Below are 21960 nucleotides of genomic sequence, written 5' to 3'. Positions count from 1 at the left end.
GGCCTACAGGGTCCCACACATATGCCCTCATCTCGTAAGTACCCTCCTCCTTCCTCTCCTCCAGGCACTCTGGCTCCCTTGATGTCCCTCAGACTTACCAGACATGGTCCTCCCTCAGGGCTTTTCACCGACTCTTCCCTTCACCTGCAGAGCTCTTCCCACAGACATCCACAGGACTTCCTCAGGGCTTAATTCAAATGCTCTTCAGGGAAGCCTAATCTGACCACCCTAGCTAAGATGGACTTCATGCCTCATCTCCACTTTCTCTTTATAGTGCATATCATTTGAACATGTCATTTATTTGTCTCCTTCACTGTCAAGTTCATAAACAATTTGTAGGAAATTATTTTTGTGTTCTGTTCACTGCTTTATCTACAGAGCCTAGAACAAGGCTTGACATACAGTGGGTGCTCAATAAATGTACTTGATGGAATGCATAAACTCAGCTGGAGGGTCTTCTTGGGACAAGGATGGGAAGGAGAAGACAATCAGGAAGGAGACTGGTTTGGGGTCTCAGGGGCTTGTGGACAGCAGGATTCATGGAGCAGCAGGTCTCAGGGAGTATCAGTATAGAGAGGTCTGAGTCCCAAGACGAGTGGGTGGGGCACGTTGGCACAAATAAAGAACACAAGCTGAGTCTTTGTCGAAGATATTTCTTGGAGCGAGTATCTCATGCCCTCTCCCCGTATGACAAGGCTGGGTCCTTGGCTCCCCCACCACTTCAACCTGCACCGACAATAACAATTTTGAGGTCACAGACTGGCTTGGAATCAAGATCAGGAAGATAAATGTCAGAGTGCCTCCCCTAAGTCTGGAGGCCAAGTATCCAATCTGAGGGGCAAGCAGCTGGGAAATCAGGCTTGGGGGCTCCAGGGTCTGAGGTCTTCCTGGATCCCAGGGTCCACTCTCCATGCACCCCTGATTTGGGGGTGATGAAGAGAATTCATGGATCAGAGGTGGGTATCTTCAGGGAGCAGGACTGGGAGACCTGGGAGAGGTGCTGAGGGGGCCTTCCCCCAGCCCCCACCGCTTCATCTGCAGATCCCACAGCACCTTACAGCACTCTGGTCCCCTGTCCCACCCCTCCCCAAAACGAGGTAGGTTAAGAATGGAGCTTCCCCCCGCCCACCACAGAAGACTGAGACACAGAGAAGGGAATGGGGACCCAGGGTGCCCCGGCCCCCAGTCCCTCTGCCCTCAGCTCTAGTGAGTCTGACAATGATGAGAGCTGGGCAGAGTGTGGATGGGAGGGTCTCTCCCACTTTTCCTCACCTCTCCCAGGGCTTGGTTGGGAGAGCTGAATCTCACAGGTTTCAGATGCAATAGTTAAACATTTAAAGGAAGAGACAGAAGGTTCTATCCATCCTTCTGGCCCCTTTGATCTATCCCTTGAATCTCCACAAACTCACCCAAGTATGAGTAATAAAGAAAGGTCAGCGCACATTTCCAGATACTTGGGACCAGATGCAGGTCCCAAGCCCACACAACACTGAGATCGTCTTGCTCCAAGACTTTGACTCCTCTCCCTGAACCCATTCAGGACCTTAGATTTGAGGGACCCTGGAAGTCCTATTCCAATCAGGGAAAAGACTGTGGAATCCCCCCTTCCCTTGAAGAGGGGTCTCCGAGGGCCATGAAACAGGGGACAGTGTGTGTACACCAGCAGAGCTATAGCTAGCCCAAAACGTGCCTTTGTGTAATTTAGAAAAATGCACAGCTTCCTCTAAGGGCACAGTGTGGCCATCAGTGTGGTGTGTATTCCAGCCCACTCACCACCTTGGCACTGTGCCTTTAATGAACAGCCTGCACAATCATCGAAGGCAGTGTTGGATCCTAGAGATGGGAGTGGGGAAACTCTCATTGGCCCTGGAGTTCAACAGCATGAGCTCAAGAAGGTGGGTTTTCCCCCAGGGGTAAAGGGATAGTTCTGTAGGATGCTGGGGACATGGGTGGGGCCCTTAGGACTAGAACTCCAGAATCTGGGATCTTGGGGTCGCAGGGACCTACGAACAGCAGAATTCAAGGGGCAGCAAGTCTCAGGGTATATCAGGCTAGAGAGGTTTTGAGTCCCAAGAAATCAGATCTGAGGGTGCTAGGGTCCTGGGGCACCTCAGACTTGTCTCTGGTATGGAGGGGCCACGGTCTTGGGTCAGGGATAATCCCAATGCTGTATAGGCTTGAGCCCTGAATTTGAAGGGTCGGTGGCACCTTGGGGTCTTGGATCCAGTGCTTCTAAAGCACCTTGGGGTCACCCAGGGACTGGGGACCAATGGGACAGAGGTCTGGGTTGTCATGAACATCCCATCTTCTGGGAGCTGGGCTTCCAGCTGTTAGGGGATTGGGGTTCTGTGGGTACCAAGCAGCCAAAGATTCCAGGGCATTTCGGGGCTTGAAATCCAAGTCCAAGAGGGATATCTGAGGATTCTGGGACCAGTGTCTTGGGCCCTGAGGTGTCGGTGGCCTTTGGTCCTAATCTGAAAGTGCTAGATACCTCAGCGTCCTCTAGATGAGATCCAAAGCTCCTGGGAACACTGGCTGGCTGGGGGGATAGGGGGACTTAGGTCTAAAGCAGTCTTTGATCCCTGGCTCCCAGAGCATCTTGGAGTCTAATGTCTGGATGGGGGGTGGTCCAAGATGGTTCTCCCAAGCCACTTTGGTCAGAGAACATCTGTTTGAGTGCATCCAAGGACCCAGGTCATCTTAAGAGGTCTCAGTGTCTCAGGGGTCCTAGAGCTACAAGAATACCTCAGATATGGGTGCCTCAGGTTTTAGGTGAGTATTCAGGGACCATTTGGGGTGGTTCTAGGTCCTGTGATCTCAAGATCTGGGAGTAATTGTACACAGGCAGGGTCAGGTATTGGCAACTCCTGACTAATTCTGGGGCTGTAATCTGAGGGTTCCGTCAGGGATCCGTGTGCTCCCAGGCCTGCCTGAGGTGTGAAGCTGGGGAATGCCTGGTGTCTCCACAGTCTGGGCCACAGCGGGAGGGGGACAACGGGATGAGGACGCCAGAACTCAGGATGCCTGGGACCTCTTGGGCAGACAGCCCAATGAAGGTGGGCCTAGGATCCCTCAATCCTAGATTTGGGGTCCAGGTTCCAGGTCTGGGGTCTCTCAATCCAAACTCGAGCTCCAAGTTCCGGGTGTGCCTAGATTTGGGTGTTGGGTCCGAATGGAGTCCAGGGTCCTGGACCCTCAACTTGGGGTCCTCGTTCTGGAGACCGGACCCACCAGGCCATCCTCACCGTGCAGCCTCCTCGTGGCGACCCCCGCAGCCAGCGCAGCCGCATCGGGCCGCAACCCAGTGGCAGGCGCGCAGGGGTGCGTAGCAGCAGAGGCAGGGCACCGCCAGGGAGAGTGCGGCCAGAGCAGCCCAGCGCGCAGCGGGGCGTGGGTGGCCCGGCTCGCAGGCGCAAGGGTCCGAGAAGTCGCCCTCAGCGTCAGATAGGCAGTGGTAGAGCAAGCTCTCTGCGCACCACAGGCAGCTGAGACGGCGCACCAGCAAGCGACCAGGGTCTGGGGCCTCCGCGCAGCGACCACCGCGCCCATCGGCTCTGCGGCGGAAGAGCGCTCGGCAGTGCACACAGCGCGCTGCCTCCTCCGCCTCCGGGGACGCTTTGGCAGGAGCTGGGGGCACAGTCTCTGTGAGAGGTGCGGGTAGGGCGGCTGGGGACCCCTGGGCTGCACCCCTCAACGCGCCAGTCTTGGCAAAGCGTACAACGCAGGTGGACAGGGTGAGGGGCGCAGGCAGCCCTGTGCGCCGATAATCCTCATAGCCGCGGCCGCCCCAGCCAAGGCCCCCTGCCCCGCCCAGGGCCTCTGAGTGTTCCGGAAACTCCGTGAAGGGTAAGAGCGGAGGGTAACTCTGCGAGATGAAGGGACAGGAGAACCTGTTAGCGGGGGTCTGTGATCGCCCCATATCACACCACAATCCCAATCCATCCGTCTCAGAAAACCTGAAAACCCGAAGACCCTGCCACAGGCTTCATTCGTGCGAGAATGACTTCCAAACCGCTAGCCCTCTCCTCTCCCAAGGACAAGAGGAAATCTAGGGACAGACAGAATAATCCAGCCCACATCTTAAGGATCTAGTCCAGGCCCCAGTCCCGTTCTCTCTCAAAATGCAGGAGTCCCAGCCCCTAGACTCCTCTACACTCAGATCCAAGTCTGGACCGCAACCATCTCTTCCTTCAGAAGGCAAGCGTGGGGTCACCAGATCCCTTTTATCCCCTGGGATGCCCAACCCCATCTTGCCCCCAACCTCATAAATTAAGCAGTCCAAAGAACTTCACTGAGCACCAGAAATCCCCTAATATACTAGAATTCATTGTCTAAGTCGTCTCCCAAACCCCTCTGGAATTCAGAACAATCCAAAATCTCTAGGATCGCAGGAGGCACAGAGGGTTCTCACCCAACCCTTCGAGGAACCTAGACCTACAGGCTCCCATCCCTACCCCACCCATTAACGCAGGCCAGCCATCCCTTAGGATGTTTGCAGTTTCTCCCCTCTCTGAAGCCTCAGTTCCAGCCCACTCTGGGACCCAGACCCCATGGGGAGCCCCAGACTTCCGCAGGGGGTCAGAGGGCACACCTGAGCGGAGGGCCTTCGGAGCTGAGGAGGCGTGGCCAGCCCAAAGCCAGAAGCTGACTCCACGATGACTGTGGGGGCCGCAGCTGCAGCGGTGGTGGGAGGGGTCTCCTGGCGGCTGTGACTGGAGGAGTCGCTGTCCACGTGGGACTGGAGGAGATTGGCAGCCTCAGAGCTGGCCCAGCTCAGCCCAGCAGATGCCCTCACATAGACCCCCCTCCCATTTCATGCGAGGGCTCTGGGGCCACACAGGCCTGGATTCAAACTCCAGCTCTGCCTCTGACTGTTTTTGTGGCCTCCAGCAAGTGAGCTCATTTCTTTGAGCCTCAGTTTCCTCCTCTGTAAAATGGGGATCATGATGTCTATTCATAAGTCTGTGGTTAGGACCCACTGTAAAGGGAATAACACATGCCTGATATTTAGGAAGAGCTGGAAATGGTTATTGTTACTATTATTTGACCTTCCCCACCCCTTATCTGCTCAGCTCACCAGCCTACAGAACATCAGATCACCTCTATCCCTTCTCAGAAGCCCTCTCCCTTGGCCAGATCGCTGCCTTCTTGCCTCATGCCCGCCACACCTTTATTGGGGCACAGTCACCCACCTGGAATGTGTTCCTTCCCATCTGGACCAAGCTCGGTCCTTTACAAGGTGAAACACCACTTCTCAGACCTCAGTTTCCTTTCTGTAACTTGGGAATCATTCCTACCTCATCCGTTTACTATCTCCAATAGCCATTCATTGAGCACCCACAACGTGCCAGGTCCACAAAGGCTGTTGTGAGGATGTGAGATGGAGCATGGAAGGCACGGCATCTCTTCCGAGTAAGGGCTCAATAATCAAGAACTGTCTATGTGACTTTTGTAGACCCACCTGAATCTTGCATTACTACCCTGTGAGTCCCCCTGGTCTGCCCAGGGAACCAGTTTTGTTCCTCAGTGTTCTCAGGCAACTCCCACTGTCCCTAGCAAATGCCAAATCGCATTGGACATTCTGTGCATTTATTGATTCAAGAAATTTATTCAACACACCTTTACTGAACACCTACTGTATACCTACCAGCCCTGTTTTAAGCCTTGGAGATGCAGCAAGAAAGCAAGAAAAGATCCTTGCCCTCCAGGAGCTAACATTCTAGCATAGGAGAATGAGAGTAAAACTAATAGACAAGAAAATTGTCTAGTGGGAAAGAAAGTAAGGAAAATATCTTAGAAGCTGGGAAAAAATTAGAACAGGATAAGAAGCATTAGAGGATTGCAATTTTAAACAAGTTCCTCAGGGAGGGCCTTAGAGAAAAGGTGACATGTGCGGAAAGCCCTGAAGGATAAGGGAATGAACCATGTGGAAATCTAGGGGAAGAGTGTTCCAAGGCAGAAGGACCAGCCAGTGCAAAGCCCCTGAGATAGTACTGTACCTGCCCTTTGGAGTAACAGTGAGGAGGTCAGTGTGGCTAAAGCAGAGTAAGAAAGAGGGAGAATAAGAGGGGGCCAGATGGTGTGGGGTCTCAGTACCACTGTAAGGACTTTGTCCTTACAAAGTCAGATGGAGCCCTGGCAGGACTCTGAGTGGCGGATGGCCATGATCTGACCCAGATGTCAACAGGGTCACTCTGGCTGTGTGTGGGGACAGCGAGCAGGAGATGTGGTGCGGGTGGAGGGAGCTGGCAACGAGAAGCTGGTGGGATGGTCTAGTTGGGGGACGAGGTTGGGCAGTTACCAGGGGGGAGACAGAGTCTGACCTTTTGAAAGTGAAGCCAATATTTGCTGACAGATTAGATGAGGGGCATAAACAAAGAGAGGAGTCAAGGATGACTCCAAGGTGTGTATCCTGAGAAATTAAAAGGATGACTTGTCATTAACTTGTTTATCCATTTACTTAAAAAAAAGTATTTATTTTTAGAGAGAGGGGAAGGAAGGGAGAAAGAGAGGGGAAAAAAACATCAATGTGTGAAAGATACATCGATTGGTTGCCTTTCCCACACCCCCAATTGGGGACCTAGCCCACAACCCAGGTATGAGCTCTGACTGGGAATCAAACCGGCAACCTTTCCATTCTCTTGATCCACTGAGCCACACCAGCCAAGGGTAATTTGTTTTTAATATTTATTCATTTTTGCAATTTGCCTTTCTTTAATTTTTTTTCTGCCTTTCCACACTAAAAGAGAAGCTCCATGAGGAAAGGGACATTGTTTTGCTCACTGATGTATCCCCAGTGCCTAAAACACTACTTATTGAAGGTGCTCAATAAAAACTCTTGAATATGAATGTGTGAACTCATCCTATCATGATAGAACAGAAACTACCATAACTGGGATTGAATTGACCTGAGAGTTTGGACACAAATTTCTGTCCCCAGCATGCGGTATGGTGCCTGATACACAGTAGGTGCTCAAGAATATTTGTAGAACAGAAATAAACCCCGCCCTTCCAGCAGAGCTGGTCCTGAAGACTCACCGTCAGAGGGCAGGGGGTCTCAGCAGTGTCCTGGGAAGGGGAAGAGGAAGAGGAGGAGGAGGAGGGGGTGAGCGAGCCTGGGGCAGGGAGAGAGGCAGAGAGTGAGTTATGGGGACCCCAGCTTCTCCCACCCCTCCACCCCGGCCCCCAGTGCCTACCACCTGCACCACTAACCTTGACCCAGTGCGGCCAGTGCAGCCAGCAGGCTCTTCTGAAACTCATCAGCCTCTGCAGGACTCTGAAATGTCAGCCCAAACTTGCAGTCACCCAGGCTCCAGTGATGAAAGATGGGGTTCACCTTGTTGTAAACCAAGCCTGGTCTCAGGGGACACTCCAAGGTGGTCTGAGGGGCAGGAGGGAGACAGGTCAGACACCTCTACCCAGCCATGCCTGGGACCTCTCTACCCCCGGCCTCTCTGCATACCCCAGCATCCCACAAACCTCATTTCTCAACCCTAGATATACCCCTGAGCCCTGGCCAATACTACCCTGAAATTTTATTGAGTACACATCTGATACTCCAATATCCCCCAAACTCCTCAATCCCCACATTTTCCAATACACCCACCCCAATATTCCAATAGGAGTCCAAAATCCCCTTGAATGCCTCAACAAATTCACTAGCCCTCTTCTCATAACCCAATATTCCATCTTCTGACTCAACAATGCTCCCCAAACTTTATTAAACACCTCAAAATATTACTGTTAATCCCCTCGCAGTGCCCCAATAGTCTCCCAAAATGCTAGCCCCCAAATTCTTACCAAACTCCCACAGATTTCCCCACATAATGCTCAACACCCTAGATGTTCCCTCATGTCCTTGCCCAACATCACTATACTCCTTCCCATCATTTCAAATCCTGACGCATTGTTCCTTCTGACCCTGCTCTAAAATGCAACCTTTCCCCCAAGACTTTGTAAGCCATCCAGATCTTTCTACTACACTCCTAGCTGAAACTTCAACCGTGTCCTTCCAAAATGTGCCAGACAGCCCAGAATATTCCTGCTGAACCCAAATATAGGATTGTAAACCCTATTTGACATTTCCAGATGGTCCCCCACCGAATGCTTCCATATACTTAGGGCAGACAGGGGCCAAGAGTGTAAGGCCTCATGGTGAGGATCTATGAACAAGACGGAGCCATGAGAGGGCTCTGGGCAGAGGAGGGATATGATCTGAGTAGGTGTTAGCAGAGCCCCTGTAGAACACACCGAGGTGGGGGAGGGAGCAGGGCAAGAAGAGCAGTGAGGAGGTTGCTGTGACAGTCCCAGGGAGGATGGCCTTCTTAAAACCACAAACGTTCCTGAGACTCCCAAATCTTATCTATAGGACAGATATTCACTTCTAAACTCCATCCCACACCCAGGTCTGATTCCCAGGCTTGGAGCAGACCTGACCTCACCTTTGCATTCCCAGCCCCACTTCCCTATTTCCCCATGCCCCCACCCTACTCCCATGCCCCACAGTGGCTCACTTTCTGGTCCCGGAGTCGCTCCCCGTGGATGACGTAGTGCCCCTGGCGGGCCCCCCCCTCGGGCCTGGCCCCTCGGACCCGACATACGCTCACCTGGCTGAGGCCCCCGCCCCCCACAGGCAGCCAGCCCCCACTGGAGTCATCTCGGGCCATCACCACAGCTCGGACCCGAACCATGTACCTGGAGGTGAGGGGACAGGGCATGGTGAGTTCCAATCCTGTTCTCCCATTCAGTGTTCCCCCAGCCCTCATCTCCCCTCTTCTTCTTTCACATCTGGATCCACTGCAGCCTTCACCACGGACACTCAGCTTACCTTCCATTCCCACCTTCTCCCCTATTCCCTCCTCTCCCCAGGCCCTTCTTCTAGCATGGCTTCTTTCTCCCTCATGTCATCTCTTTTCACCCATGCCTACCTTTTCCATATCTACCTTTTCTCTCCATACCCATTTCTTCCCTCTCCCCATCTTTCCCATCCGTACCCCACAACCTCGCTTTCCCACTTCCTTTCTCCTTCTTGCTCATCCCCTATCAATCCCATCTCCTTCTCGGTTCTCTCCTCTCCTTCTCATACCCACAGCCCCACCCACCCTTCCCCCTCACAGCTGGGTGCCTGCGCATATGTATTTTCTTGGAGCCCATCAATTCAGCTCCAGTCCCCCTTACACTGCCTCCGCACCTTGCCGCCCAGGCCACTAGCTGGGTGAGAAACCCAGGCTCTCTTCCCCCCACTCCTTCCCGGATTTATGAATGAGACCGGATGCAAAGCTCACTGAGTCACCCAGTAACGGGAGATGGTCAGGGAGAGAATCAGAAATGGCCAGAGAGAGGCCGAAAGGGAGATGGAAGCAGGGGAAGCCAGAAACCAACGATCGAGACACATCCAGAGAGCATTTCATTCACAAAAAACCAAATCTGTTCCCTCAGGCCCCAGCCGAGGGAAGGCAAAGCAGAGATTGACGGGGGAGGTTTGATCCCTCCTCTTCCCCGCCCCAGCATCCACCAAAACCATTTTACCCCGCCCCCAGCTTAGGAGACTTAGCCCTCCACCCAGCAATCCAGATCGCTGTCCAGCCCCTCACTACCGCCTAGCGCAGGGACCCGGGCGCCCCAGACTTAAAGACCCATGCTACAAGCTCTAGCCCTTTCCCCCACTTGCAGGCTGCCAGGTTTCCCCAGCCCTTCAGCAGAGGAAGGGGCGGCTGGAGCGCCCCCAGCCCCCTTTTCTCAATGGGATGGGATTTTGTGAATGAGCAGTCACGTGACTCTGCTTCCTTTGTCCGCCCGCCTCCCCCGACAACAGGTGAAGCACAGAAAAAGGGCAGGGGTCCCCCGCAGGGCCTAGCTAGGATAGGACACCGGGATTTCTGGGTGTCCTACGCTCCCCACACGTTTACCGGGGGGAGTGGTCCCCACAGTTCCTCAAAGGTGAGGGTCCTGTACTAAATTTTATGAATGGAGCGTCCCCGGGGGAAGTCCAGGCCCCCAAATGGAGATTGGTACCCCAAATGGCTGCCATGCAGTTTAGGGGCCCCCACTCCCTTGCCCTTCCAGCCGGGATCTGGGGAGCGCCCGGGTGGGCAGGAGGTGCAACGCTGTCCTATCCGCCCCCACACCAGGACAGATCTGTCAGCCCCCGCCCACTCGACCCCCTAGGCACCTGCCTGGGAGGCTCCGGCCGGGCTCCGAGCTGCGGCGACGTGGCCTCCTCCTCCTCCTGTTCGTTCAGGCTCCCTCGCTGGCTCCGGCGGCGCTAGAGACGGCTCCGGGAGCCCGGGCGAGGGGGGAGAGAGGGGGAGCCTGGAAGATGGGTGGGGGGAGGGGGCGGCTTGGGGGAGGTGTAAACTCGAGGCGGGCGTACTTGCCCGCTGGGTCCTAGAGCCCGGCATCGTCTCCTAGGAACAGCCCCCCAGCCCTCTTTTTCTCAGGACCCAGAGAGGATCCTCTACTTTTCCACCCATCCGCGTCATTGGTCCCTGAGGATGCGGGGGAAGGGGTCCGTACATTGTCTGGTCTCAGTGTTCTTAAGACGCAAGGGTCTACGCCTTGGGTTCTAAATGGAAGGGGCTAAGTGCCTGGCAAGATTTGAAAAGGGTGGGGCGAGAAGGGAGCCTCTGCAAGGGGGCGGGGTCAGAGGGCCCGAGGAAGGAGAGACTGAGGGCGCCAAAGGCAAGATAAGTGAATGCGTCATGGAGGGGGTGGGTCCACAGTGGATGGGCTTCTGGGCCGGAAGAAAGGGTCCTGGGAGTTTAGAAGTAAATTGTTTTACAGGCTGGGCGCTTGAGATACAAGAGGGAGAAGCTATGTAGCAGTGTTCCTAATGGGCGGGGCTTTGGGAAAGAGACTAACAGAGGGGCGGGGCATTGTAAAGGGGAGGGGCGAAGGAGAATGTTTTACAGGGGTGTGGCCTAGAACTCGGAGGCCTGGGAGCAGGGAAGGAGACTCCCAAGTATTTCAGAGGAAGATCCAGGTTGTAAGGGGCCGGGCTCACGCAGTCCGACTGGAGGGCGTGGCCTCGAGGCCAGAGGCGGGGCCTAGATCTCGGGGTCTGCCCTCGCTGTCTCGCCTACTTGCCTTCACCCGCACACCCGTTCTTTTCGGTTATTTTCTGCTACGGCCGTTCCCCGCCCTGCCCTGGGCCCAGGGGGCCACTGTCTGAACTTTGGTGGGCAGGAGGAATCGGTGAGTGGGAGCCTTTGGGCGAAGGAGGAGCCAAGGGCGGGGCTTGGGGAAAAGGGGTGTGGCCTGATGTTGAGGCCCGCAGCCGGAAGAGAAGTTTGAGTGAGGCCTGAAGATCTGGCGCTACCTGGGTAGAAGGCGAGCCTCAAATAATCGACAGAGAGAGAGAGAGAGATGGGAGGGTTAAAGGTGAGGGCTGATGGCTTAGCAGGACAACTCTTGTAATATGTTAGGGGAAGGGGGGGCCAGACCTGGGTAGGTGTGGAGGGGGCCCTATTCCCCGACAAGCCAGCGGGACCAGAGAGTAGGGGTGGGGTTAGAGTGCCGGGAGAGAAGCCTGAACTCCTCTATTTAGAGTGATGTGACCCGCGTGACAGGAAAGGGGGCAAGATCTGTGTCTTGGAGCCTGGGACGTGGCCAAAGTGTAGATGTGATCTGAGGGACCAGCCAGGGAGAGATGGAACCTTAGTCAACTAAGGGGTTGGAGTCTGTGTCTGAACAGCAGCTGTATGGGGCCATGGGGAAGAAGGCGTGAACGCCAAGAGTCAGGGAACGTGAACGCAGCTAGAGACGGGTGCCTGAGTAGATCTTGGAGGACATGGGAGGACCAAGTACAGTCAGCCCCGTCGGATCCTCACAGACCTGGCAGCCTGACTGGCATTAGTTTTTCTGACCACAGTCCCCGACCTCCGTCAGAAATGGGGAACGTGCAGTCGGAGTCGTCCGCGGGCGGGGGCTCCCGAAAAGAGCAGGCCTCGGACCGCTCCTCTGAGTCCCGCCGGAAGTCCTTGGCTGAGCCCGAGGTGACCCCCTCCTCCCCTGCCAGACGCCTGGCTCGCGGGCTGGGCGTTTGGTTCCCTGGCAGCTCAGCGCCCCCGGGACTCCTCGTATCCCCGGAGCCCCAGGCCTCACCCTCACCCCTGCCCCTGCCCTTAGAGCTGCCCTCGCCAGTGACGCCCCCTTCAGAGGAGGTGGCTGCGGCCGCGGCTGCGGCTGCGGCTGCAGTCTCCACACCACCCCCGCCCCCCGTGGGGACCCTGCTGCCCGCGCCGTCTAAGTGGAGAAAACCCACGGGCACTCCGGTGCCCCGGATACGCGGTCTGCTGGAGGCAAGCCATCGCGGCCAGGGCGACCCTCCAAGCCTCCGCCCGCTGCCGCCACCGGCCCTGCCACAAACCGAAGAGGACTCCGACCCTGTCTCGAGGGCCCCCTCCCCGACTCTGCCACCCTTGGAACACCAAAAGCCTCCACCTTTCGATCGACATCCCTCGGACAGCAGAATCAGTCCTCCTCTGGCCACACCTGCCGAACCCCCCACAGAAAGCCAGGTCCGGCGCGACAGCGAGCGCCAAACTGCCGGCGGGGCCTGCGGAGGGGCGCTTCCCCAAGGAGGCGAAGGCGAAATGGCCCAGCCTGCGGCCTCCGAGTCCGGCTTGAGTCTGCTGTGTCAAGTCACCTTCAAGTCGGGGCCCCCTTTGCCCGCTGCGGCAACCTCGAGTTCTTTAGTCGCCAAAGTCTCGCTCGGTGGAGGTGGAGGCAGGGGACTCTTCGCCGCGGCCCCGGGCGCCATCTCTTATGCCGAGGTCCTGAAGCAAGGGCCCCCGGCTCCTGGGGCTGCTCGTCCCCCGGGAGAGGTCCCTCGGGCGACCCAAGAAGCGGAGGGCGGTAATGGAGACAGCGAGGGGTGCTCTGAGCCCTCCTCGGCACCTGCGTCCTACGCCCGGGCCCTTCTGCCACCACCCTACGCCACCTTCCCAGGCTCGAAGCCCAAATTTGACTGGGTGAGTCCTACAGATGGTCCTGAACGCCACTTCCGCTTCAACGGGGCTGGCGGAGGCATCGGGGCCCCCAGACGGCGCTCAGCCGCTCTCTCAGGCCCCTGGGGCTCCCCACCGCCTCCGCTGGGGCAGGTACACCCAGCTCCGGGGCCCAGGAGGCCCGCACCCGCCGTGCTGGCGCCGCCTCTGTTCATCTTCCCAGCGCCCACCAATGGCGAGCCCGTGCGCCCCGGGGCTCCCAGCCCACTAGAGTTGCCGCCGCCTCCGCCACCACCCACACCGCCTCCGGCGCCACCGCCCACACCACAGCCACCAGTGCTCCAGCCGACACCGCCGCTTGCAGCGCGCCCGCCCACCCCAGGCTCAGGCCACTTCGAGTCCCCCGCCGATCCCGCCCCCGCCCCCCGCCTGGCCCTCGCCTTAGCTGCAGACTCGGCCCCAGTCCGACCCCCAGCTCCAGCTCTTAAGGCCGAACCATCGCAGCCCGCGCCCCCACCCCCACCCCCACCCCCACCCATCAAAGCCCGCACTCGCAGAAACAAGGGCCCCCGTGCTGCTCGGGGCGCGACCTGTGAGGATGGCGCTCCTGGAGAGGGTGCTCGCGAACGGGCTGCAGCTACCATGACTGACAGTGGCAGCGGCGGGGCTCCTCCAGCAGGAACGGCTACCACTAGTGCCCGGCGCCACTGGCCGCCCTTCCAGGTGCTTAACTCTTGTCCCTGCAAGTGTTATTGCCGCCACCAGCCACGCCATCGCCGCCTGCCGCGCAACGTGTCTGCCTGGTGAGGGGAGGTAGAAGGTTTTGGGGGGGGGGGGGCGGTATACTCCTCCTGAGTTCCCAACCCTATTTCAGTGGATAGAGCCCCATTCAGCCCTTTTGCTCAGGACCTCTAGCGACCCTCGACCCTTTCCTTGGCTGCATCTCAAACCTACCCGTGCTCCAACGGGAAACACCTTAGTCCGCTCCTTGTTACTGACCCCTGGCTCTCATTACTTTTGTCACTCTGGAGCCATCAGGGAGGGAGGTGGTCCCAGTTGACATTCTTCAGGGCCTCGATTGGCACTGTCCCCAAGAGCACCAAGAGGGACCACGTTCTACACCTTTCAGGGATGGGAATGGAGATGTCTGTCCCCTGAACCAAACAAATATAAATGCAGGACTCCAAAGGAAGCCTTAGGTCTAGCTCCTCAGACTCCTACCCGACCCTCCCACCTATGACAACTTTTTGCCTCTGGGACCCAAGGTTTTAACCACCAGAGGGCACTGATGCCCACTCCTTGTGCTGCAGACTACTTCACAGGTTACCCCTTACACTGAAGTTCAGGATTCATCACCAGAGTCCGTCTGACCCTGCCTCCTAAGAATTCTGAATCCCTAGGAGACCCTCTAGCCTGGACCCTTGGAGCGCAGCTGGGACAGGGCAGTGGAGAGGGGGAGGGAATGTTACACCATCACCCTCAGCCCACTTTTCTACTTAGCTTAGATATAGCCCTACCCTGGACTGTCTATGGAATATTCAGACACGGTTCCTATGCAGATGAGGAAAGTGAAGCCCCAAAGGGGTAAGGGCCTGACCATATAGCCAGACCCTGCTGACTCTACCTTCATTCTAGGCTGAGCACGCCCACCAACCACCTGAGTGAGCCATCCTGGGTTGCCACCATCAAGTTGGCTGGCTCCCTAGTAGCTGGGCTGGAGCACTTCGACTTGCAGGCCACCCATTCCAACTGAGCGCAGTCTGTTCAATGCCTCTATCTTCCCCTTCTTGACAATAAAATAACCAACCATCCAGATGCCTAGCTGCTTTTCATGTGCTAAGGAATGAAAGAGTGGGGTGGGGCAGGGCAGGGCAGGAGTCTCCATGCAGGAACCACATCCTGTAAACCAGGAGGTTGGCCTTGGATGGTGTGGCCCACTGGATAGAGTGCCAGCCTGCAAACCAAAGGGTCACCGGTTCAATTCCCAGTCAGGGCATATGCCTGGGTTGTGGACCAGGCCCCCAGCAGGGGACAAGCCAGAGACAACCACACATTAATGTTTCTCTTTTCTCCCTCCCTTGCCCTCTAAAAATCTTTAAGAAAATAAATATACAGGTTGGACCTAGAGCAACAGTAATGGAGGTTCCATTCACCCAGTAACCAATGGTCCCCAGGATGAGATGGTCTCATTCCCCTTAATACCATCAGCCCTATTTCTGAGCTTACCTGGTACTAAGCTCAAGGATTCAACAAATATCACTCTGGAAAGCAGGAGCAATCATTCCCATTTTGTAGCTGGGGGAAATTTGACTGGAAAACCTGAAAATCTCACAATTGACTCAGCCAGACTTGGACTGTTTTAAACACCTCAAGAATTTCAAGGCAGGAAACATACGCCGGGAGTGTGGGAGTCATTATGTCACAGCACTGGCTCCCGAAGGGTGGGAACCAAGGCAAGCCTGTGCCTTTTGTTTCAAGAGGTCTCAAACTGGTAGCCCACATATGAGTTCCATCTTGCTTGGCATCGAAACAAAACTGGTTTAATTCATTGAAAACATTTTTTAATTGGAACATTTTATCCCCCTACCCAAAAAACTCTGGTGCCTTAGCCTGGCCTTCCTGTGTCCACAGCTGGGTGTAACAGTCCCTTTACCCAGGGCCTGTGCTCCCCCAAGCCACAGTGCCTTATGTTTCATACCTTGAGCAAAGGCCACTGGGCAGAGGCTAACCCTGAAGAGCCCTCAAACTTATAAGTTCTTCAGAGATAAGGACTTGTCTCCCCACCATTCCACCCCCGGAGACAAGGGTAGGAGACAGAATGCCCATCCAGCTTTATTGGAGGAAACCCTGCACTGCAACTGCTTTCGTAATGCAAGCCCTGCCCCACCCCAGTGCCTGCCGGGCTCAGACGATCATCTCCAGCTGCCGGGCATACTCGATGACCTGTTTGGCCAATTCTGTGGAGGGGATGGTAGTATCTTCTGGCTTCTGCTGCTGGCTGGCAAAGCTGTAGTAGTTGTTGAGGCCCAGGACCCACCCTCGCTGCAGAAAGGGAGGAGAGATGGGTGGGGTGATCGCACAGGCTCCCTCACCAACCCACAGAGCCAGCACTTACCCATGTAGGCCCTGGCTTGCTTTCCTCACCAACCCTCATCCTCCTGTACTACTCTAGGCAAGTAACTTCCCCTCTGTGCCTCAGTTTCTCCAGGCCTAATCACACTCCTCTCCAGGTCTGCCATGGGAATTTAATCAACACTTGTAAAGTGCTGAGAACAATGTTTGGTTCAGAGTAAACAATCACTGAATGTCAGCTGTCACCACCATTCAACTTCAATTTCACCTCTTCCAGCCTGGTCTTGACCCTCCTCAGTCACTAGGGTCACTGCACCCCATGCATCAGCATGTCTAGGGGCACTGCTCCTGCACAAATACCCTAGACCAAATGAAGCCAAGTCGTGTGGGGAAAAAAGCTGCAAGCTCCAAGGAATTCTGAGAAGATCAACAGCCAGCAGATGCCCATTATCCACCTCCACCTTGCTCCCAGTGCTGTGCTAAGCTCACCCCACACGTTAAATTCTAGCCCCGTTCTACAGATAGGGAAACTGAAGCTCAGAGAAGTTCTGTGGCTGCCCTGAGGTCACAGGCAGTGTTAAACCTGGGCAGTGTTGCTCCAGTGTCCCTCTAGGCTACCCTCAATGCTATCAGTGAGTGCACCCATTGGCCCCATAACCCCTTGCACCCTAGCCACCTTCTTGGCGTAGTCTGTCATCTTTTTGGGTGTGTTGAAGAAGAGGATCCGGGTGGCCTCAGTGAAGAGGATTTTCTCATAGGCCTTCTCGATGCATCCAGCAATCTCATCTCTGCAGGAAGAATGAGGTTCTCGATATTGAGTACATACAGCAAGCACTCCAGGCCTTGTCCCCACTGGTCTGACATGCACGAACTCTGACCCTTCAGTCCAGCACTGACTACTGAAGTATGTTTGTTACCTGTCCTGTTTAACTAACAGGAGGCTGAGAGAGAGAGGGAGGGGCTTGGCCAGAGTTGCAAGCCAGGGCCACGCCCAGGTCTCTCTGGCTTCCAGGACCAAACTCAGAATGCCACTCCCAGCCAGGAGGACTTCAGGCTATCTGAAAGCCAGGCTGGGATTCCTGTCAAGGGTGCTGTATTCCATTTCTAGATCCAATCCCAAGGGTGTTCCTTACACCCCTGCCAGAAGGCATTGTGATCAACACCGTGTAGAAAAACAGCAAGGCATGGAGTCACTCAAATGGAAAAAGGGGGTAGCTCTGGGGAGGAAATGACAGGGAAAATGCATCTGTTTCTCAGGTATTTTATCTCTTTGGCCAAGTAGTAAATACAAGGGCATTCATTTTTTAATCCCTATTGATTTTGGACTCAAAATATTTCATAATTAAAAATAACCTAAACCTGCAAAACTATCCTCCTCACTCCTACCACCTCTCTGGGCTTGGCTTTGCCACCCCAGGAATAAAAACCCATCTCAATCTGGCTTCTGCCACCACCTGGACACCCTTTAACTCCTCACGGGACTTTTAAATGTCATGCCCACTTGTCTGTGAGATGTCACTTGTGCAGAGAGCAACCTGAGGGGCTAGAGGGACTTGAGAGTCCCTATGTAAAGAAAGGGAAACTAAGTAAGGGTTCTACAGTTTAGGTGATCTGAGGTGAGGTCACATGACTTATGAACACATCTGAGAGAGGCAGCAAGGTCCTGTTTGCGGAGCACTGTCTGGGTGCTAAATCCAAGCTCCATGTCTGACATATATGGGTATACTGGTAAATAGCCCAGAGCAAGATGATGGCTAATCTTCTATAATCTCGTAAGTGGTTCCAGTTCATAGAAAAGAAAACCTGGTATGCCCAGCCTCCCCAGATCACAACTGGCCAGAATAGGATTCAACTAAGGGCTGTCTGACTCCAGATTCCGAGCTTTCTGAACCCCGGAGGGCTCTGGCTCCCCACGCACCTGATGGTGTCAAGCAGGATGTCAATGAAGAAGGTATAGCTCTCAGCAGGGATGTTGCCTTTGGCCAGGAACACTTTGTTGTAGCTGCCCTCCATTAGGTACTGCAGAGACCGGGGTAGGGAAGATGAGAGGATGAGAGAGAGGCAGCCCACCCGCCGAGGCTTTCCCATACTCCCAGTGCCTCCATAAGTCCCACTCCACTAGAACACCCATTCCCCATGTAGTATGCACACCTGCTCTACCAGGAAGCCCTCCCTGGTTTACTTATATACACATACACTCCCAGCCTACCCCGGGTTGGTATGTAATCATCTCACCTACACTCTCAACCACAGGAGGGAGACAGCTGGATGTACTGCAAACCCACTCTCCCTTTGCCCAAGCTGTGCTGCCTGCCTTAACTGCATTCTTAAGTCAAACTCCTCCCAAGAGACCTCAGCTTTAGGAACTACTTCCTAATCTTAGGTACCAAGGCTCTTTCTGACTCTGCTGATTTTGTTCTAGACACACTCTTTGCTACTCCTCAGCCACACAGGCCATGTTTCTGCCTGGGGGCCTTTGGTCTGGCTGCTCTTCTACCTGGACCGCTGTTCCCACAGATGTCCACGTAGTTGGGTTCTTCACCCTGCAAGTCTTTCTCAAGTTTTACCTTGTTAGCAAGGCCTTCCGTTATTAAAAATCCACCCCTGCTCCTGACTTGCCACCCTCCTTCCTGCTTATTTTCCTCCATATCACTGCAAGACCATATAGATTTCTTAATCCTTTTGGTTTTTGCCTGCTTCCTCACCTGGATGTCATGCTCCCAAGATTTTATCTGTTTTGTTCACTTGTACAGTCTGAAAACCAACCACAGTGCCCGGCACATGGCTGGGGCTCATTACTTGTTGGACAAATAAGCAAATGAGTCCACAGGCTAAAAGATGGGTGAACCCTACCCACTCCTCCAGGAAACCATCCCCAGTGTCTGTCATGGTACCACCCCCATTAGCCAAGCCCTCCCCTTCCCTTTCTCCAGACTCACTTGCTCGAGGGACACAGGATGCTTGATGTATACATTGGTCTGGATGTCCTTGGCAGGCAGCCGCTCCAACTCGGTGTGGAACTCAGCCACCCGGTTCTGAGACAGCAGGAAGAGGAGGTTAAGGCCCAAGAGCTGGTGCATGTATGCTGACTCAGGGAGCTGCTCCCTGTGAACCAGGGAGAGGGAACCAAGGTAAGAAGGACTTAGGTACCTACTGAGCACCCCCCCTCCAGGTTTCAGAGACCCTGATGACTATCCCATGCTGTCCCCTTGAAGAGGTAGAGTCCTGGGTTTTCAGATGAAGCTCAAGTCCAGAGAGGCACGAAGAAGTCACAAGTCATATGGGGTCAAGTGAGTGACTGTGAGTCACTTCAGTGAAGTAACTCAGCCTCGGTTTCCCCAACTGTAAAAATGGGTATCCTCACAGTATCCATATGATGGAGATGAGTTAAATAAATAAGGGTTAAGTGAATTAAATGATTTAACCTAGATAAAGTGAATGGAATAGTAGGTGGCCCAAATAAATACTATGTATTTGTTAGCTATGATTATGCTATTAAGAATCATCACCCTTATTTTAAGGGGGAAAATAAGGCCCAGGGAGGTAAGGTCATTTGTCCAAGACCACATAATAGAGAATTGGCAAAATTAGTTTCAAACTTAGGTTTGTCTGACTTTTGATGTCAAATTCTCAATCACTAATCCACGCAGGCACCACTGAATTATAAAACCGCTGTTTTGTACTAAATTCATATCTAACGAGTCCATGCTTGGGCCCAGCCCCATTCTAGCAAAAGAGGGACACAGCGGTGACCAAGCCCCCTCTGCCTTTAGGAGGCTCACAGTCCAGCAGAAGAGACAGGTCTGGGATGGTGGAAGCACAGGCAGAGGGGTCAGGACTGGGATGGGGCAGCTAGGAAGAGGTCTGATACCACAGGAAAGAGCTTGGCCTGGAATCTGGGGGCTATGGAGAGCCATGACAGGTTCCCAGCAGGGGATCAACATGGTCAAATTTTAGTGTCACAAAGATTCTACTGGCTGCCATGCTGGGGGACAGGGGGGATGATCCAAGGGGTCAAGGCTGGGGCCAGGGCAGATGAAACGTGATGGTGGCTACCACCGGGGAGTGGAAATGTAGTGTGGGAATGCAGACGGGGAGACAGATAGGTGGCCAACAGAGACTCAGGACCTCCAGGCCAAACCCCTGACCCTGCAGCCTCTGGGGATGGAGCTAGGGAAAGGGGAAGTTCCCAGACCAGAGCACCAGGAATCGAAGAGCTGCCATGCAAACTGCAAACGCCCCCCACCCCCCATCAGGGGCAGAGCCCATCCTCACTTGTAATCGAAGTAGTAGCATTTGAGCTGGGCCATGTAGCGCTCGAAGGAGGGGATGTCCTTGCGTAGGATACTCCACTGGGCCCCAATCTCCAGTATGTCACCTGTGAGTGACAGGGCAGGTTCTCAGGAGGTGACTGAGTGCCTCTCCTGACCACCACTGCTGCCATTTCAGCCACGATCCCCTAATGCATCACCCTCCACCAACTCCAGTAACACTCACGGGCCAGAATGAGCTGCTGTTTGGTCAGTTTGGTGCCTGTGGTTGGTAGGAAGTTGAGCTCCAGCAGAACCAGCTGTCAAGAAGGAATGGAAAAGAAAGAAGAAAGGAAACAGGATGGGACTTCAAGTTATGATTACTTACTTTTCCTAGGCCTTGGTTTTCCAGCCTAGAAAACACAGCTTGTCATCATCCCTTAATCATAAGGTTGTTACGACCATTAAAGGAGTCAGCGCTCATAAAGCACTGTGAGTGCTCATTGAGGATGACCTCACATTACAATTATTAACAGCCCCACTGGGGAAACAAAAAAGAAAATCCCTACCTGACCCGATGGAATCAAGGAGATGGGGGACAATAGCACCTTCAGTTCTTGGCAGACTTTACCCACATTCTACTGGGTTGGGCCCGGCTTACTCCCCCAACCCAAATCCACACCGGGGAGGGAGGGACGCTAAATTTCCTGCACTGTCCAGCCCACAGTATTTGTACTTCCCCAAACACTTGGTCTGAAGCACCCTGAACCCCACTCTAATCCTCTACTGTAAGATTTTTCTTGGTAGGTTTAGTCCAGCCTTCACAACCTGGTCAATTTCCCACGCCCCTACAGTTGCATCCCTAAACCTCAAGTCTCTGAGCCCCGAACTTGGTCTGGTCTAGGCCATACACTCCATTACCGCAGCCTTCTTTCATCACCCCATCCGGGCCTCATTCCCCACTTAGGCTTGTCCAGAACCCACCACCAGAAAAACTCCAAAACCCCGTCTTGCCATTCCAGCCGGTTAAGCCTCCAAGCGTCAAAATTTTGACCTCTCGCTCGTTTGTGCTAAAACCACTCTTTTAATCCCCTCCCCCAACCTTGCGGCCGCATTTGGTCGGTTCCAGGCCTCTCTCCTTTCTTCACCCCTCGACGTCCGCACTTTGGCTGTTCCGGATCCTTCACCCTAGTGGATCTCCGTCTTAGTCTGGCCCGCACCGCGGTCTCTCCCGCTGGCCACAACTCGGCTCGGTCCACAACCCTCATAGCACCCTCGGCCACCCGTACCTTGAGACGGCCCAGCTCTTCACCGCACTTGCTAAGGTTGGGGCTTTTACGGTTCCATTCGCCCTTGAGCTGCTCGTACATGCCGGCGGCAGCCTGTAGGACCGCGCCCGAGGCCGCCGCAGGCCCGGAGTTCGAGGAGCCCACAGCCCCGTTCAACGCTGCAGCCGCCATCTTCCGTGATGCGGCAAACTGACACCGGATTTACGGCAGCGAGGCCTACCGACCGTCTACCGGAAGAGGTGAGGCCGAGAGGCGGAGCCCAAGCCTGGGGCGAGGCTACGACTGCTTGTCTCCGCCCACCGCGCTTAGCGCTCCGTCCCTCTCGGGGAGGTACCCTCGGAGCTCATCCCTTAATAAGCTGTCAGTCAGAGCGTCGGGGGCGGTCTCCCACGATGGCGGCCG

General features: G+C 54.8%; 3 protein-coding genes across 6 annotated transcripts; 1 reads left to right on the top strand and 2 right to left on the bottom strand.

The window, feature by feature from the left end:
* Positions 1-424: 424 nt before the first annotated feature.
* SPRED3 (sprouty related EVH1 domain containing 3) lies at positions 425-12515 on the bottom strand. 2 transcript variants are annotated; one of them, XM_053916087.1, is made up of 7 exons: positions 12442-12515; positions 10172-10311; positions 8514-8694; positions 7213-7381; positions 7039-7115; positions 4592-4738; positions 425-3865 (listed from the first exon to the last, which is right to left on the bottom strand). In XM_053916087.1, the coding sequence occupies exons 3-7, from the start codon at positions 8688-8690 to the stop codon at positions 3242-3244; spliced, it is 1194 nt and encodes a 397-aa protein (XP_053772062.1). In that variant the 5' UTR covers positions 8691-8694; positions 10172-10311; positions 12442-12515; the 3' UTR covers positions 425-3241. The 2 variants fall into 2 exon arrangements, with proteins under 2 accessions (XP_053772062.1, XP_071075923.1); XM_071219822.1 differs by having other exon boundaries at positions 8607-8694.
* On the top strand, positions 10707-14752 carry GGN (gametogenetin). 3 transcript variants are annotated; one of them, XM_053916085.1, is made up of 3 exons: positions 10707-11193; positions 11870-13750; positions 14583-14752. In XM_053916085.1, the coding sequence occupies exons 2-3, from the start codon at positions 11889-11891 to the stop codon at positions 14698-14700; spliced, it is 1980 nt and encodes a 659-aa protein (XP_053772060.1). In that variant the 5' UTR covers positions 10707-11193; positions 11870-11888; the 3' UTR covers positions 14701-14752. The 3 variants fall into 3 exon arrangements, with proteins under 3 accessions (XP_053772060.1, XP_053772061.1, XP_053772059.1); XM_053916086.1 differs by lacking the exon at positions 10707-11193 and adding an exon at positions 11215-11379; XM_053916084.1 differs by lacking the exon at positions 10707-11193 and having other exon boundaries at positions 11215-13750.
* Positions 14753-15520: 768 nt separating this feature from the next.
* Positions 15521-21784, bottom strand: PSMD8 (proteasome 26S subunit, non-ATPase 8). Its single transcript, XM_024577695.4, has 7 exons — positions 21559-21784; positions 20517-20589; positions 20295-20397; positions 18959-19124; positions 17938-18038; positions 16696-16807; positions 15521-15989 (listed from the first exon to the last, which is right to left on the bottom strand). Exons 1-7 carry the CDS (start codon positions 21727-21729, stop codon positions 15852-15854), a joined length of 864 nt encoding a protein of 287 aa, XP_024433463.1. The 5' UTR covers positions 21730-21784; the 3' UTR covers positions 15521-15851.
* Positions 21785-21960: the final 176 nt, after the last annotated feature.

The sequence above is a fragment of the Desmodus rotundus genome, chromosome 12, assembly GCF_022682495.2.
Source record: "Desmodus rotundus isolate HL8 chromosome 12, HLdesRot8A.1, whole genome shotgun sequence".
In the NCBI taxonomy this organism is placed as follows: Eukaryota; Metazoa; Chordata; class Mammalia; order Chiroptera; family Phyllostomidae; genus Desmodus; species Desmodus rotundus.
The sequence above is the reverse complement of the archived record's forward strand: the minus strand, read 5'-3'. Positions and strand labels throughout refer to the sequence as shown.